Source organism: Panthera tigris, chromosome A1, assembly GCF_018350195.1.
Source record: "Panthera tigris isolate Pti1 chromosome A1, P.tigris_Pti1_mat1.1, whole genome shotgun sequence".
NCBI classification, from domain to species: domain Eukaryota; kingdom Metazoa; phylum Chordata; class Mammalia; order Carnivora; family Felidae; genus Panthera; species Panthera tigris.
The window spans coordinates 195050512-195067812 of NC_056660.1; the positions used below are offsets into that span (position 1 = coordinate 195050512).

At 38.8% G+C, this 17301-nt stretch overlaps 1 protein-coding gene and 1 non-coding gene across 2 annotated transcripts in view; both read left to right on the top strand.

Annotated features, from left to right (window-relative positions):
- The first annotated feature begins 439 nt into the window (after positions 1–439).
- DCTN4 (dynactin subunit 4) overlaps positions 440–17301 on the top strand; it is a 31632-nt gene continuing 14770 nt past the window's right edge. Inside the window, exons 1-8 of the mRNA XM_007093399.3 lie at positions 440–593; positions 2995–3065; positions 5599–5777; positions 10829–10872; positions 13189–13296; positions 14984–15057; positions 15287–15399; positions 16119–16228. Of these exons, the coding sequence (XP_007093461.1) occupies positions 459–593; positions 2995–3065; positions 5599–5777; positions 10829–10872; positions 13189–13296; positions 14984–15057; positions 15287–15399; positions 16119–16228 (834 nt within the window). The 5' untranslated portion in view covers positions 440–458. The remainder of the gene's footprint in view (positions 594–2994; positions 3066–5598; positions 5778–10828; positions 10873–13188; positions 13297–14983; positions 15058–15286; positions 15400–16118; positions 16229–17301) is intronic.
- Positions 14156–14259, top strand: LOC122232108. The gene has a single exon (XR_006209467.1). It is a non-coding gene; the product is annotated as a U6 spliceosomal RNA (small nuclear RNA).

Sequence of the window (17301 nt, forward strand, 5' to 3'; positions counted from 1 at the left end):
GATTTCCTACAGGTCAGTGGCAAGTGTGGTGTGACTCTTAACCTTCCGGTTCCGAAGGCACTCGGTCCCTGAGATCTTCCATCTACCTTCTGGAAGTAGGTCTGGAAGGTGAGGGCAGGAGAGGCGGTTGTAAATTAAACAAAAGAGCATCCTTTCCTTCTGGAGAAACAAGGAAAAGGAGAGCACCGGGCCAGTGTGGATTTGACCTGTGATTGCGTACCTAATGACCGAAAAGTCAGACTTCCGTCCGGGCAGCAAACGCCCACTGAAACGCTGGGGGAGAAACGGGGATTCCCAGCTGCGCACGCGCACTTTAACTTTCGCCGAGCGCCGGGCCCCCTCTAGATCGGAAACCTTACGCAGTCTCCTACGAAAGACGTAGGAAAAGCGGCGTGGAAAACGCAGGCTCTTGGGTCACGTGACGCGGCGAGAGCGTCGTTGGCTCCTCCCCCTCCAAGATGGCGTCCCTGCTGCAATCGGAGCGGGTTCTGTACCTAGTCCAGGGAGAAAAGAAGGTTCGGGCCCCGCTCTCGCAGCTTTATTTCTGCCGCTATTGTAGCGAGCTGCGGTCGCTGGAATGTGTGTCTCACGAGGTAACGCAGTCGTCCCATGAAGTGTGTGTGTTGGGGGAGGGGAGAAGGGTTCGTCCTAGTCACCGCGACTGGCGGGTAGTTATTTCCTAGCTTGGTGATTGGCTGTGTCTTCTGTCGCTCAAATTTGCTTGCGATTTAATTTGCTTATAATTTGTCATTTGGAAAGAAGGAGCGGCCTAGGGTGGGGCTGAGCTGATCTTTTGGTTCTAGAGCACCCTTTGATTGGATAGACTTGACTTTGGGGACCCTGGCCGTCTCCTGGGAGTGGGTTGGTAATTGGGTGGGTCGGGAGGAAGGTGTAAAGGTGCTTATTCAGGCTACTTGAGGGGCAAGATACAGTCTTTCCTGATTGATACCGGGTGGAGCCCGCAGGCATTCTCATTCATGCTCCTCCCATCCTGGAAGTTCTGCCCCTACTTTGGCCAGAAACTGGGCCTTCCTCTGTCTGCCCGGGCTGTGTTCTGGCTCATGCCTAGGCCTGCAGCAAGGAAGAGGTTGGGTTGGGGCAAATTGAGTGAAAAGCGCTTAGAATAAGGTCTGTCGTGTAAGAAGCTCAAAGGGTTCTATTCATGGCGCTTCTCCAGAGGGAATGGTGCTGGCCTTCGCAGGCACAAGTGGGGTTGGAAGTGGGATTGCTCAGAACGTAAAAGACCTACCCCATTTTTTTAAATTATCAAATAAAATTCCCAAACTTCTGCACCATTTGGCACATCTTGTTATTAATACGTTTAGTAAGCTTCGGAAATTAAAAGACAAGTAAGACAGAAATCCTGCTGTTGAGTGATTCATGATCTGGTTAAGGAAAACTACTGGTAACAGTTACTGTTTAGTCAGTGCTTTCTGTATGCTGTGGTTTACCTAAGGCCAATAGAATGAATACCTTTTTAAAAAACTATTTTGTAGTTAGAGCAACAGGCGCAATGTTTGCCCTACATCACACAGCCAAAAATTTGGGGGTGGCAGGGAGGATCAGGATTTGAAACTGCAGCCTTTCAAATCAGGATTTGAAACCCGATTCAGAGAACTTCATTGAAGATCCCTGGACTGTTAAAAGTGCATATGAAAACGTGTCCTATACTGTAAGCCATTTTACACATTATTATTAACAATAATTATCTTGTTGGGTGTATTTTTCATAGTATTAAGAATTGTCAGAGAAAGCAGTTAAATAATATGAGAGAAAAATCCATGTGTTTTCTTTCTCCGTTAGTATTTTATCTGTGTATATCTCTTTAGCGGGTCCTTTGTCTTTTAGATGTTTCCTATTCCACCTTCACCTCCAGAATTTATTGGATTAGAGTCCCATTTGGTGGTCATTAGAGAGATCAGTCTCCATGATTTCTAAGGATCTGTTAGAGAGTCTGTCTGTGACCACAACTTTTACAGACAGACTGGTGTGTACCTGGGCGTTTGGGGTTTGGAGAAGGATGAGGCTAGTGAGGGGTGGAGGAACCCAGAAAGTTCTTAGTGAGAACCTGGGATTGGATCTGCATATGAAGGGACAGGCATAATTTGAAAAGAGCCACAGGAAGGAACAAATTATAGTTGGCCTTTTATGATGAATACGTGTAAATATTAGTTAGCAATACTGTATGTTCCTGGAGATTATTTGAGCAGCACCTTTATTTTTTCAAAGGTAGTCCTGTGTATAGCAGATGATGAAAGAAGAAGCCAATTTCTATCATCATGCTGATATTCAAATAAATCTGTGTTTACATCTGAAGGTGATTAGGGTTACTAGAATTGTCAAACAGGATCTACCTACATTAAAGAAAATAATTATTCAGACCTTAAAAAATACAATGAATTTAATTTTCTACTGTGTTTTTGAGTTAAACACAATAAGACTATCTTGCTAGCTTAGTAGTTTAATTTGCCATTTAAATATTTCCATAGTTGGCTCTAGCTGATTTTGTAAATGTTAATCTATACTTCTGCAAATGTGTAATACTTCAGTAAGGAGAAAACTTTTAAGTCTTCCTTAACAGTTTAAGTGTGGTCAAGTTATTACAGTCCATTAAAGCTAAGCAGGATGGAAGGATATTTGATCACAGCTTCACAAATTGGGTTATTTTATTTCACTAATCTGTTCCTTAGATTATCATAGAGTTCTTCTTTTACAAAGACAACTTTTAACACATCTCATACATGATACCCTGATGAAAGGGAACAGGAAAGAGCAGAAAGGAAAAATGGAAGGGTTTTAGGAAATCCAGAGGATAAGAAAAAACTTGGTTGAAGAATAAACCCTAAGCTGAAAACAGTCTAGATTCTTTGGCAGATCAGTGGTTTCTCACTTGCCACTGCAGTATATTTTAGAATTCACTATTTGGCGTAGACATATATACAAGCTAGACCGAGTGCCTTTTTCTCTGATTTTTTATTTCTTGTTTCTTTCTAGGTGGACTCCCATTATTGTCCCAGTTGCTTAGAAAATATGCCATCGGCTGAAGCCAAACTAAAAAAGAATAGGTAAGACTGGGATCCATTTTTTTTCTGTTTTCCTCAACTATTTTTTGAATAAAACACATGGAATTAACTCTCATTTTTAACTAGCTGATTTTCATTTTTTAGCATCACCTTTGCTAAAGATGAAATGTCCTTTGATTTTTTAAATTAATTTTTTATTTTAGGACAGTTTTAGACTTAAGAAGTATTGTGAAGATGGTACAGAGAATTCTATTACTTCATACACAGACTCCCCTATTGTTAACATCTTGTGTTAGTATGGTATATTTCCTTCAAATTAATGAGCAGCATTGGTACTTTATTATTAAATAAATGCTATATTTTATTCAGGTTGCCTCAGTTTTTCCCTAATCTCCTTTTTATGTTCCAGGATTCTATTTAGGATACCCACATTATATTTAATAGTGATGTCTCCTTAGGCCCCTCTTGCTGTGACACTTTCTTAAACTTTTCTTGGTTTTGATGACCTTAAAGGTTTTGAGGAGTACAGGTAAGATATTTTGGAGAATGTGCTTCAAACGGAATTTGATGTTTTTCTCGTCAGCAGGGGAAATGTGTTTTAGGGAGGAAGACAACAGAGGTAAAGTGCATCTTTTGTTACATCACATCAGGGGCACATACCATCAATAGGACTTATTACTGTTGATGTTAACCTTGATCACCTGGCTTGAGCTAGTATTTTTCAGGTTTCTCTGATGTAGAGTTACTCTTTTTCTCCTTTTTTATACTGCACTCTTTGGAAGAAAAGCCACTATTACAGTCAACACTCAAATCGTAGGGAGTTATGCTTCCCCTCTGTGAGGGTTATCTACACCAATTATTTGGAATTCTTTTGCATGGAAGATTTTTCTCTCTTCCCCTATTTATTTATCTAATCATTTACTTAAAGCATGAATATTGATTTCATATACCTTAGGATATAATCCAATACTCCTTCCTTCCTTCCTTCCTTCCTTCCTTCCTTCCTTCCTTCCCTCCCTCCCTCCCTCCCTCCCTCCTTCCTTCCCTCCCTCCCTCCCTCCCTCCCTCCCTCCCTCCTTCCCTCCCTCCCTCCCTCCCTCCCTCCCTCCCTCCAGCTTTGGCCATTGGAGCTCTTTCTGTAGACTCCTGTAACCCTTTTACTACCCCCACCATTGCATGGGCGGGGAGTTTGGGAGGTTGTTCATTTGTTTGAGCATTTTCTGACTTTCTGGTATTGCAAGATAATCCAGGCTCATCCCAGGACTCTGCCTCAGTCCTGAATTAGCCATTTCTCTAATTAGTCTAAAGAGTTTAAAGTCTCTTTCTCTAAAGAGTCCTGGTTCCTTTTATTAGAAAACTGGTATTAAAAACCAAGACCTGGGTAGTAGGTATGTTTGTTGCTACTGGGTGCCATTTGGTTTTTAGCTTAGCATGTATACCTCCATGGATGCGAACCGCTATTATTTTTCCTTCCTGAACCCAAGAAATAGCTCCTGATGATCCAGACACTGTTTTTTGTATGCTGTCCACACATTAATTTTTATTTAATCCTCAAAATATCAGTGAGCAGTAAACAGTGGGCAGGTACTATTATTATCCTTATATGAGGATGTTATCCACATGGCAAAATACCGCATAATTAGAGTTATGGAGCAGAGCTTCAGAACAAGTCCAGGAGTGGAAGTGAAATCTTAATAATCTCAGATGGTGAAAATTAAAAGCAGCAAGGCCCAGGGGCCCCTGGAGGGGAAACATTGGCTGAGCACTAGGAAGAGTAGTGCCTAAGGAGAGAGCAGAAAGCCCTGAAAATGCACTGCTTCTGAACTGCTGCAGTTTGATGGCACTGTTTGGTTGCTGGGTCGGTTCTGGCACAGCACACAAGCAGTTATTTTCCAAACCCAGTTTCACAGCTTATTGTGTTGTTGCCTCCCAGGTTTCCATTGTGCAACTGCTCTTCCTCTCTCAAGGCATGAGCTGTGACATTTGTCTTCATCGGAAATCTTCGTGATCTGTACAAGCCTAAAAAGAGTCTGAAACAGTTAACCCCAGACTGTTTAACAGTGATTCCCTCTGTGGAGTAGGATTGGGTTAGGCTCTAATTCTTCAGGGACTTTGGTGCTGATTGCTTTTTTTACAAAAAATAATGAACATTATTATTATAAAAATATATTAAATTTTTTTTTTAATTTTTAATGTTTTTTATTTGTTTATGAGAAAGAGAGAGAGAGCATGAGCCAGGGGAGGGGCAGAGAGTGAGGGAGACACAGAATCTGAAGCAGGCTCCAGGCTCAGAGCTGTCGGCACAGAGCCTGACGTGGGGTTCGAACTCGTGAACCACGAGATCATGACCTGAGCTAAAGTTGGACCCTTATCCGACTGAGCCACCCAGGTGCCCCTATTTTTAAAATTTTTAAACAAGGTTTTAATACTTTTTTTTATTTCTTACTGTTTGAGGGTCACTCCTTCCTTATAGTTCTCTCTTGAATTCCTAACACCTAGAACAATGTGTGGCACATGGCAGGTGCTTGATAAATATTTGTCAAATGAATGGACAGTTGTGTTTGTTGTGTTATAGGTGTGCCAACTGCTTTGACTGTCCCGGCTGTATGCACACTCTCTCCACTCGGGCAACGAGCATCTCCACACAGCTTCCAGATGACCCAGCCAAGACCACCATGAAGAAAGCCTATTACCTGGCCTGTGGATTTTGTCGCTGGACATCTAGAGATGTGGGCATGGCAGACAAATCTGTGGGTGAGTCAGGTGGACTTCAGCATGAGATTTTGTGAGATTGGCAGTGCTGTAATCGCCCACAGATTATTATTTCTGTTACCTGTGGAAGGTAGGAGCTAAATTCCGAGCTAAATCTTTCATGTTCCCAAATTCTCACATTTGTGGGCTACGATGTTTCATCTAAAACTGGGTAAACTATTTAGTTTTCTTAGAGTTAGTAAAACAGTATGGATAAATCTGACACTTTCTTAGAATCAAAATATTAATGCTCTTCATAAAAAAGAAACACTCCTGATGATGAAAGACATCATGAACAGATCTAAAAGATAAAAGTAACAAGACTAAGAAAAATATTTGGATCATATATAACAGACTAAAGGTAAATAAATAAAAATAAAGAACCCTTGTAAATCAAGGAAGAGACCCCAAAGAAACATTGGGCTAAGGATAAGAATAGCAGCTCTCAGGAGTGGAAATAAAAATGATGAATAACCAAAGTGTGTGCATGGAAGGACCCACAGTAGGGTTAAAATGATTCTCTATTTTCACAAGTCCCATCCCTCGTGTTTCCTTACCCTTGAAATATTTTAGGCCTTTCTTTTTATTTCTACTCTTTCTTTGAATATCATGAAATGCCTTGTACTATTAATATTCTGTATATGTGAGTTTTTCAGGTGTTTTTAACACTATTAGGAGTTTCTTGGGAACAAAGACTTTGTTTTGAATGTCTGAATTTTTCATTTAGTTTTCGTTGTTCAGGTGATTGGATTTTTGTTTTCACACGCAACTTGGTGAGGTAAATTTTTTAAGTCAATAAATATGCACAAAGGTATGTTTAACTTTACCAGTAATCAGGGAAATGCAAATGAAAACTTCATTGATTTGACAAACTTTTTAAATCTGTTAATATCAAGGGTTGGCAAGAATATGGGAGAATAGTCATTTCATGTACTACTGCCTTGGAGAGCAGTTTGATAACATTTATTAAATTTATTTCTTTTTATTTTTATTAAAAAAATGTATTTATTTAAAATGTATTTTTATTAAAAAAATGTATACCCAACATGAGGTTTGAACTCACAACCCCGAGATAAAGAGTCACATGTTCCTCCAACTGAGCCAGCCAGGCACCTCTATTTATATTTATTTTTATTTTAACAAAATAAATGACATTTTATTTATTTATTTAACTCCAGTACAGTTAACATACAGTATTACATTAGTTTCGGGTATATAATACAGTGATTCAACATTTCTATATATTATTCAGTGCTCATCATGATAGTGTATTCTTAAATCTCCTTCACCATTTATTTTAACTTAAAGATTTTTTGTTAATGTTTGTTTATCTTTGAGAGAGAGGGACTGAGTGTGAATGGAGAAGAGGAAGGGGCAGAGAGAGAGGGAGGCACAGAATCTGAAGCAGGCTCCAGGCTCTGAGCTGTCAACACAGAGCCTGACTCAGGGCTGGAACCCACAAACCATGAGATCATGACCTGAGCCAAAGTCAGACACTTAACTGACTGAGCCACCCAGGGGCTCCACCTTCACCATTTATTAAAATTAAATTGCTTTTATTCTTCTCCCCAACAATTCCATATCCAAATATCCCGGAGCATTCAAACACATCCTCAAATGTGCATATGTAAAATGTTTGTCAGTGAAACAGAAAAACTGTGTTGGTTTGGACCTAAAGACCTAAGGCCCTAATTACCTCTCCATCATTTGAGTATTTCAGAGCAGAGATTGCACTTATCTTCAGTAAAGGAAACTTCCTTTATTTTTACATTTCATCTATACTCCATGGTTAACACCAGAAAGTAGAAACTGTGTACAGTCAGTTCAAAATCTTGAGTTGCTATTTAGTTTTTATAAAAACAGTAGTATTGCTAACTCCTCATTGTCTTATTTCTGAAATTGAATGAAATTTCAATTCTGAAACTTGATTTAGACTTGTTAAAAATTTGTATTTGGGGATTTTCATTAAAATTTCAGCTTACTAGTCTATGAGGAAGCCCATAACAAACTCATTATGTCAGTTGACATAACAAAAGTGAAGATGGGCTTTAAAAACTTTTTGTGTGTGAGAGAGCACGTGTGTGTGCGTGTGGGGGGGAAGTGGGGCACAGAGGGTGAAGGAGAGAGAATCTTAAGCAGGCTCTAAGCGGGGCTTTGTCTCACGACTGTGAGATCGTGGGACCTGAGCCAGAGTCAAGAGTTGGATGCTTAACCGACTGAGGCACCTGGGCACTAAAAACTTACAGATTTTCACATACTTTAGAAGTAAATATGGATGAAGTTTCTTTAGATTCAACTCTGTTCTTAAAAATTTAAGATTTGATTCTGTGGTGTTTGCTCTTTTCGTTTAGAATGCTTGAGCTCTTGGTTGTTTTCTGACTTTGTACATGAGGTTGATAAAATACTCCTCAAAAGCAAAAGTTAACAAGTGTATCTTTAGTTCCTTAAGAATGTTCATTGGTGGATAGATATTTCCTGAAATGTGATTTGTGTTAGAAAGATCCTTCCTATAGCATCTTTTTAGATCATTAGTAAATATTTGCATGGTTTTTTTTATTTTTTTTATTTTTTTTAAGTTCATTTATTTATTTTGAGAGAGAAAGAGTATGAGTCTGGGAGGGGCAGAGAGAGAGACAGAGAGAGAATCAATCCCAAGCATGTTCTGCACTGTCAGCACAGAGCCCAATGTGGGGCTTGATCTCACGAACCATGAGATCATGACCTGAGCCAAAGTCAGATGCTTAACCAACTGAGCCACCTAGGCGCCCCTGTTTGTGTGTGTTTTAATGTCGGTGTGGCAAGTAAGTTGTTTGAATTTGCTTACAAATTTAAGTTAATTATGAAAAACAACCCACAGTGGCATAGTACATTTGCCCCAGTGAGTTGAAGTGTATTTTTCTACATTTGTATTTTGTGTCTTGTTATCAAATTATAGAAACAACGCCCAGAAGTCCAAATAGATTTCTCAGTGTTACTCTGTAGAGGATGTTTTATGCTTTTTAGATTATGAGCCATTAGGGTTGGAAAATTTATATTTCAGAACTCAAAACCTGTGTTTACTTCAGAAATCTATCTTCTCTAGGGTATCTTGACAATGATAATTGAATACTAGGAGCTCTTAAAGAGTACAGACAATTTTTTCTTCCATGATGTCATTGGCGTGTGAGAAGCTCTGAAACCACTTAGAACTATTTGTTTATTTGTAAGTAAGCCATTGTGTCTGTAAAGTGCAGAGAAATGAGATTGTTATGTTTCCCAAATTGCTCTTCAGAATAAATTACCAGTTCTAAGGAAGCAATTAGGTAAAAACATCCAGAGTTTTCAAAATATTACAACTAAAACATTGCTTTCACATAATTGTTTTTCATGTTTGTCTCAAGTAAGGCAGCCTTTAAAATACAAATATTGTACTAAAGGATGTTAATTGTTGCAGTTTCTTGCAAGAAGGTATGGTGTCACCTTCAACAAGTGTCCTTTTTGTTTTGGAAAAAGGTTATTTTTAGTTATACAAATAATACACATTCCTGTATTTATCTTCCAGCTGCAGAAATTAAACAGAACCAAAACAGTTTAAGCCCTTGTGTAGGCCTTTCCATACCGCATCCCCCTTCCTCTGCCTCCTAAAGAGAAGCAATCATCCCAGTCCTGAATTTAGAGTTTATCAGTGCCCATGCCTGTCTTTATACTTCTCCATATATGTATGTAGCCACTGCCAAATGCTTTTCAATTGGAAACAAATGGAAAAACACTGCATGCATTCTGCTACAACTTTTCTCTGTCAGCATTATGTTCGTGGTATGTAGTTGATTTATGCATGACTTACCACAGTTTACCCACTCAGTCTCTTCTGATGGACACTTAGGCTGTTTTCATTTTTTGGATTTGGACAACAGTACTGTTAGAAACATTCTTGTACATATTTCCTGAGTCACAAGAGTAAAGTTTTCTCTACATAACTGAAAGTAAAATTGCTTAAGTTGTGTATATCTTTAGTGCTCCAAAATGGCTTCCCAACTTTGGTCCCACCAGTAACAAGGGTAGACTACCCATTGCTCCAGATTGTTGGCAGGTCTAGTATTGTTGGACTTCTTCCAGATTTTTCCAAACTGATGGTTATAAAGTGGTATCTCATTATGGTTTGCTTTTCAGCTTTTTTTGGTTAGCTTTATTGAGATACACAGTCACAGTTGACTCTTGAACAGTGCAGAGGTTAGAGATGTTGACCGCCCCCCCCCCCGCCCCCCACCATGCAGTCGAAAATCTGCTATAACTTTTGACTCCAGCAAAACAACTACTAATAGCTTACTGTTGACTGGAAGTCTTACTGATAACATAAATAGTTGATTAACACATATTTTGCATGTTATATGTATTGTATACATATATATTCTTATAATAAAATAAGCTAGAGAAAAAAATACATTTACATTACTGTATTGTACTTATTGAAAAAAATCCACTTATAAGTAGACCCATGCAGTTCAAACCCATGTTGTTCAGCGGTCAGCTATATTCATTATGGTTTTACTTTTAACTTTCTGGAATAATCTTTTCCATTATGATTTGTGTGGTGTATTTCTTATGAAAGAAATTCTTCTCTAAATCAAGGTCATAGAACATACAAATTGCACAGCATTACAGGTAAGAGCAGGGTCTTAAGAATCAGACTACTTGAGTTTGAATCCTAGCTTCACCACTTACTATCTATGTGACTTTGAGCCTCAGTTTCCTCATTGGTAAAATGAGACTGATAATAAGAATGCCCGTCTCAGAGGGTTATTATGAGTATAAAAGGGTATGTAATACATTTCAAATACCTGGCACAGAAACTATGCATGTGTTAGTTGTGGTGGGAGCGGTTATCTTTATCACCATCATTATTTTTAGTGAAAATTTTGTTCTGAGTGTCTTGGTTTATATAATTTATAGGACTGTTAGAAATTCTGTGATTTTATGTGTTTAAGTTGCATTATTTGGCCCGCAGATGATCTGGTTTTTATGAAAATGTAAATATTAAATTATGAAAATATGCTTAACGTTCCTTTGTCTTGCAGCTAGTGGTGGTTGGCAGGAACCCGAAAATCCTCACACGCAACGGGTGAGTGAAGTGTCATCAAGAGAGAGGATGAGCTAAAAAGATGGAGGGAAAGCTGAAGATCTTCCATGTTACGGACTATGGATATGGCATATGCTTAGAAATCTGTGATGTGTTTTTTGGTATCTGTTACGTATAGAAAGTGCTCTCATAAGACATTAAGTCACAATGGCTGTGTTTTCCAGTCTGACTTAAGTTCATAGAAAAACCTAGCTGTAGCTTTAGTTCTGTGGCCAGGTTGTGAATCAGAATAAGGACATAGTATGCGTTTGTTTCTGTTTGTCATGTATCCGCCAACTAAGTTAAGGTTCTGTTTGTTCTCAAATGCTCTTGGAAATACCATGGACATATAGATGTCTGAACTCCTAGAAACACCACACATATAAGATGCCCTTGGACGAAGCAGTGGTTGCTGATAGAAGCACGACTCGAGCATTCTTTAACAGTTTAAAGTGAATTGATCTGTTTGGGAGGTACCCGAGCTGATTCGTTGCCGCAGAAACTCAAACATGAGAAAGAAGATGACGTGGTAGTGAAATGAAGGACTTACGGTCAGGCTGTACATTAAGCAGTGACTTCTAATCACTCACCTGTGATATCAGCAAAAGTTAGAAATACCATGGATGAGAGTGTGAGGAATTGGACCTTTCACATACCCTATTGTTAGTGTAAATTAGTACAGATTTCTTGAGCTTTCAACAGCATCTATATGAACTGTGACCTACGGAAATACTTGCATTTATGCACAAAGATATGTATATTCATTGACCAGACATTTATTGAGCACTTATGTCCCAGGGGCCATGCTGAACAGTAGGGATACATGGTCCCTTTCTTTATAGAGCTGAAGTCCAATGGGGAAATAAAACTTGATCAAATTATCCCCAGATAAAGGAGAAAGGGTGATATGTGATGTGAAGGAGAAAGAAATTGTGCCATGTGAACATTTAAAGAAATTGTTTTCATCTTTATTTCTTTATTTATCTTAGAGAGTGGGGGACAGGGGCAGAGGGAGAGAGAGAGAGAGAGAGAGAGAGAGAGAGAGAGAGAGAATCTAAAACAGGCTCCATGCTTAGTGCAGAGCCTGATGCAGGGCTTGATCCCACGACCCTGGGATCATGACCTGAGCTGAAACCAAGAGTCAGATGCTCAACTGACTGAGCCACCTGGGCCCCTTGTGAACCTTTATTAGGGAGATTTCAGCTAGTTGAGTCCATGTCTGAGGACTGTGCTGAGCTCTGAGGACAAACAGGCACAGAAGGGAAAGAATTCAAGGCAGAGAAACAGCACATACAGAGAGCTTATAAATGGAAGAAGCAAAACAAGTTGTAGACAAGAAGGGGAGTGTGACCAGAGCACAGCACAGTATCAGACAAATGGACAGAAGAATGTGGGGTTGGACCATGTGGGACCACTTGGACCAAGTCAGGGAGATTGAGAAGCTTTGAACTGTTTTTAAACTAAGTGCTGACAAGATCACGTTAGTGCTTCTAAGAAGTAATTGCTGCTGAACTGAAAGTGAATATCAGGAAGCCATTAAAGTCGCATCATAGGAAGTGCTTAAATACCTTAACAGATATCTGTGTTACACAATAAGATGCAGCCTTGAAAACAATGAGATCTGTTGACTGGATGAAAAGTTCCTAATACTTCTAGTCAAATAAAAAGTTATAATTTATTTCTCCTATATGAAAAGTGTTTTCAGACCTATGAAAGCTACGTATGTATACATGGGGTTTTTGTTTTAATGTAGGCAGATTGTAATATTATCATACCCATGTCTGTGTGTAAGAATGCTATCTAAGCTGATAATTGTGGATGCCTCTGGTGAGGGGAAGGGTGGACTTGGGCACAAGAGAAAAGAGAAGTATCAGTTTTTATTCTTTATGTTAAATATTGTTTGAACTTTTCACAACATATATTGCTCTTAGGATTAAAATACGTTTTAAAAATGAAAAGGTATGAGTGGTGAAGACAGTACAAGCTGTCACAGTCTTAGATGTCCTGTGGCCATGCGGAGAAAATGGGAGCAATTGTGAGGGGAAACAAGTAAAGAAGTAAAAGAATAATAAAAAGAGGGCTTGAAATTTCCAAGCCTTTTCATTGCCCGTTTCTTCCTGTTGCCACAGTTTCCATTTTAATTCTGCAAATAATTGAGAGAAATGTGATAAAGAGAAATTCTCTTTGAAGGGCAAACTTGACTACTGTAGTAATTTGTCTCCTTCATTCGTTATGTGTCCAGTCAGTGGTGTTGATTAATTTTGCATATTTCCTGTTAGCTTTTTATGCAACAAATACTGCATCTTTGATTTCTTACAGATGAACAAACTGATTGAGTATTACCAGCAGCTTGCTCAGAAAGAGAAGGTTGAACGAGATCGCAAGAAACTAGCACGGCGTAGAAACTATATGCCTTTGGCTTTTTCGGTGAGGACTTGGTCCAAAAAAGGAGTGTGTATTTCATTGATCGAGGCCTGTGTGGCATGAGAACAGTGACCCTTTCGGAAATTGGCCACTGTCCTTAGATTCCTGAATGATGGGTAGCAGAGAATCCTAGTGTCTAAGTCTAGCAGTTAACGCTTTTGCCATATCACGAGTTCTATTTGAGTTCTTTCAGTTTTAAGGACATTTGTGTTCCTTTTTGCATCACTGTCCTCCCTCTCCTGATTATTCCCCACAGCTCATGTTTAATTTTGTAGGCATCACAGAACTCTTAAACAGAAAGTCAGAAGAAGGTGGGCAAGTGGTAGATTTTATTCACGTTACCCAGTAGCCCACCTTTGACATCCTGTAGTAATGGTTTTCCAGCTCTCATGATTATTTCTGGCACCTTCCTATGTTTCTCCAGTGTGAAGAACACTGACTTTTACGCAATACATTTGGGTGGTTAAATAAATAGTAACATATGTACGTGTAATTGTTAGGAATTATTTATGGAAGTCACTGTCGACTATTTGTACTACCAATCCAGACGCAAAAGGTTAGGATTTGGCGCTTTTGTTATTGTCCCCCAAGTTTCATTTGCTGTCACAGAACAATTTCTTTTCTCCATGCTTGCTGGGGGCCCAGCAGGTTGACATTGAATACATAACATTTATTGAAGGACAGTGATGTCTCAGGCACCGTGCTAAGTGCTTTTCCCATTTTATTTAATTCTCACAAAAATCCTGTAGGGTAGTTTGACAGTTGAGGAAATGTAACTTACCATCCTGCTTCTGTATGACAATTAGTTTAAATCACTGAAACTCTAAGGGTTGGTGAGGTCCATATAAAAACCTTTAGTTTTGTGCTCGCTTTGGCAGCACATATACTAAAATTGGAACGACAGAGAAGGTTAGCACGGCCCCTGCACAAGGATAAATGCAAATTTGTGAAGCGTTCTATAAAAAAAAAACTTAGTATTTAATAAAACATTAAGACATGCAAGGCATCTACATTTGCCAGAGACTTTAATGAAGGCTAAATAAAACTTACGGAATAGTTCAGTGCTATAATCAGCATACGCACTACTATGTTTAGGAGAGGAATTTGAATTAAAGGCATTATTCTTCCAGCTTCCCTTATAACCTGCCTGCTGTATGAGTTTGCTTCTATCTTATGCTGCATTTTTTTGTCTCTGTTGCAACCTGCTGCTATTTGGGGGCCTACAGCAACACACTATTCATGTAGTGGTAAGTTCTCTTTTATGATTCTTGCTAACCCTGAAGAAGTTAGCAGGTGATCACTGGTGTTCCATGAAGACATTCATCATGTAGCTTAGACACTCCACATAGTTCTGGTCTAAGCCATAGAGCCATTGCTTAGATACTTTTAGATTAATAGTAAAAAATAAAATAAAAATCACATTTAGTTCAATTTTGCTGTACTAATATAGTTTCAGTCTCCATGTGTGATGCTTTTATTATTCTTTTAAGAATAAAATGATGTGGGGCTACAAATTTCTTTAAAAGGAACTTTAAATTAGCTTTTTGGTTTTTTTTTTTGTTTTGTTTTTGTTTTTGTTTTTTGCTTATTTCCCTGAGCTTCTCATGCTGTCCCACCCCAAAATCTTTCTTTTGGTAAATAGGATGTATAAATACGGGATTTGTAATCGGGATTTCTGAACTCTCTTTAGGACAAATATGGTCTTGGAACGAGGCTTCAGCGACCACGAGCTGGTGCAACCATCAGTACTCTTGCCGGACTGTCGTAAGTTTGGACATTAAAATGGCTTGGAGGAGAAAAGCAGGTATCAAAATGAATATTGAAGGAATGTGACGTAAAACAGTGCCTACTGGGGAAGAAGAGTCTCATGCTTAGAAAAGACCTGAGCAGAGAAAGAATGTCCTACAATAGAAGAATGCTTCAGTTATTGCTATCATAGACTTTGAATATAATCAGGTGGACCTTTGAGAAATTAGTGCTTTTTATCTTTTAGCCTTAAAGAAGGAGAGGACCAAAAAGAGATAAAGATTGAGCCAGCTCAGGCCGTGGACGAAGTAGAACCTCTACCTGAAGATTACTATACAAGGCCAGTCAATTTAACAGAAGGTAATATTTTACATTATTCTACTTTGTTTCTATTTCACATCTAATCTGCTTTGGTTACTAAATGCCCTGGATTTTGAGTTTGTTTTTTTTTAAATGGGTATTTATTTTTGAGATAGAGACAGAGTATGAGCCAGGGAGGGGTAGAGAGAGAGGGAGACACAGAATCCAAAGCAGGCTCTAGGCTCCAGGGTGTCAGGACAGAGCCTGACACAGGGCTTGAACCCATGAATTGTGAGACCATGACCTGAGCCAAAGTCGGACACTTGACCAACTGAGCCACCCAGGCACCCCTGGGTTTTGAGATTTTTAATGCCATAGCTGTTAGTAGTAAAATAAATCAAGTAGCAAGTGAGATGGATACAATCATTTGAAGAACTTTAAAAAAAATTTTTTTTTGAGAGAGAGACAGAGTGTGAGTGGGGAAAGGTTAGAGAGAGAAGGAGACACAGAATCCAAAGCCAAGCTCCGAGCTGTCAACAGAGTCCGACGGGGGGGCTCGAACTCACAAACTGTGAGACCGTGACTTGAGCTGAAGTTTGATGCTTAATTGACTGAGTCACCTAGGCACCCCTGAGGAACTTTAAAATGTCAAATTTCAATATAGTAGCTTTTTGAAGAACTATTCACAAGGGAAGTGTTGTTTCATGTGATAATTTCATATAAGCCTGATTTTGAGCAAGTCATTACAAACTAAGCCTGGTTCCTGCCTTTCATACTAGTGACCACCCTTCAGCAGCGCCTCTTGCAGCCTGACTTCCAGCCAGTCTGTGCCTCACAGCTCTATCCTCGTCACAAACATCTTCTGATCAAGCGGTCCCTGCGCTGTCGGGTAATTATTCCATTTTGTAGAGTTGCCATTTGTATAAGAGAAAAGCAAAAATAAATTAAACATTGGGATCTGACTAACATCGAAACTTTGGGGGACGTAGTAAATATAAAGAATGCTTACAGAGAATGTACTAGGTGTCTAGGCATCATTTTAAACGCCTTCAAGATAAAAATCCTTACAACTATGAGATATGGGTACTATTGTTACCCCTGTTTTATAGATGTGGAAACTGAGGTACCTACAGGTTAATAAGTTCATAGCACTAATCCCTAAGAAAATCATGAAAGAATATGTAACTTTTAGGCTAATAAAGAGGAAACGAAAAGGAGTAATAATAATTTAAAAGAAAGCAAGAAAGGAAAGACAACAGCAAAATCGAGCCTCTAGGAATTTATAACACAAACAACTGAATTTTTTCAATAAATAAATTATAAAAGAAAACAAAAAAAAAAAGGGGAAAGAAACCTTTTAGATCAGTGCTATTCAGCAGAACTTCTTCTGATGATGGAAATGTTCTGTATTTGCACAGTCCAACATGGTAGCCACTAGTCGCATGTTGCTATTTAGCACCTGAAATGTGGCTGAGGTGCTAAATCTTTCAAATGACCACTTGTGACCAGTGGCTACTGTTAACAATACAGCTCTAGAAGAGATCTACCAAACATAGTATGTAGACTTCATTTAAATCCCAATTCAAACAAAACATAAGAAAGGGGCCAGGGAGCGGGGAGGAAAGGAAGAAACATTTATGAAATCTTTGGGGAGATTTAAACACTAGCTGGATTTTTGATGCTATCGAAAGAACTTGCCATGTTTTTAACGGATAAAAATAGTATTGTTATTTTTAAAAATATCTTTCAGAGATACATACCAAAACATTTATGGATGAAATGACATGATGTCTGATACTTGTTTCAAAACAATCAGGCATGGTGAATGGGTGAGAGTATAGATGAAACCAGATTGGTCATTGTTGCTAACAGGTTGCTAATTTGTTGAAGCTGTGTGACATGTACTAGGAATTTCTACTACTAATTTGTATTTTGCATATATAAGAATATTTCTATAATGAA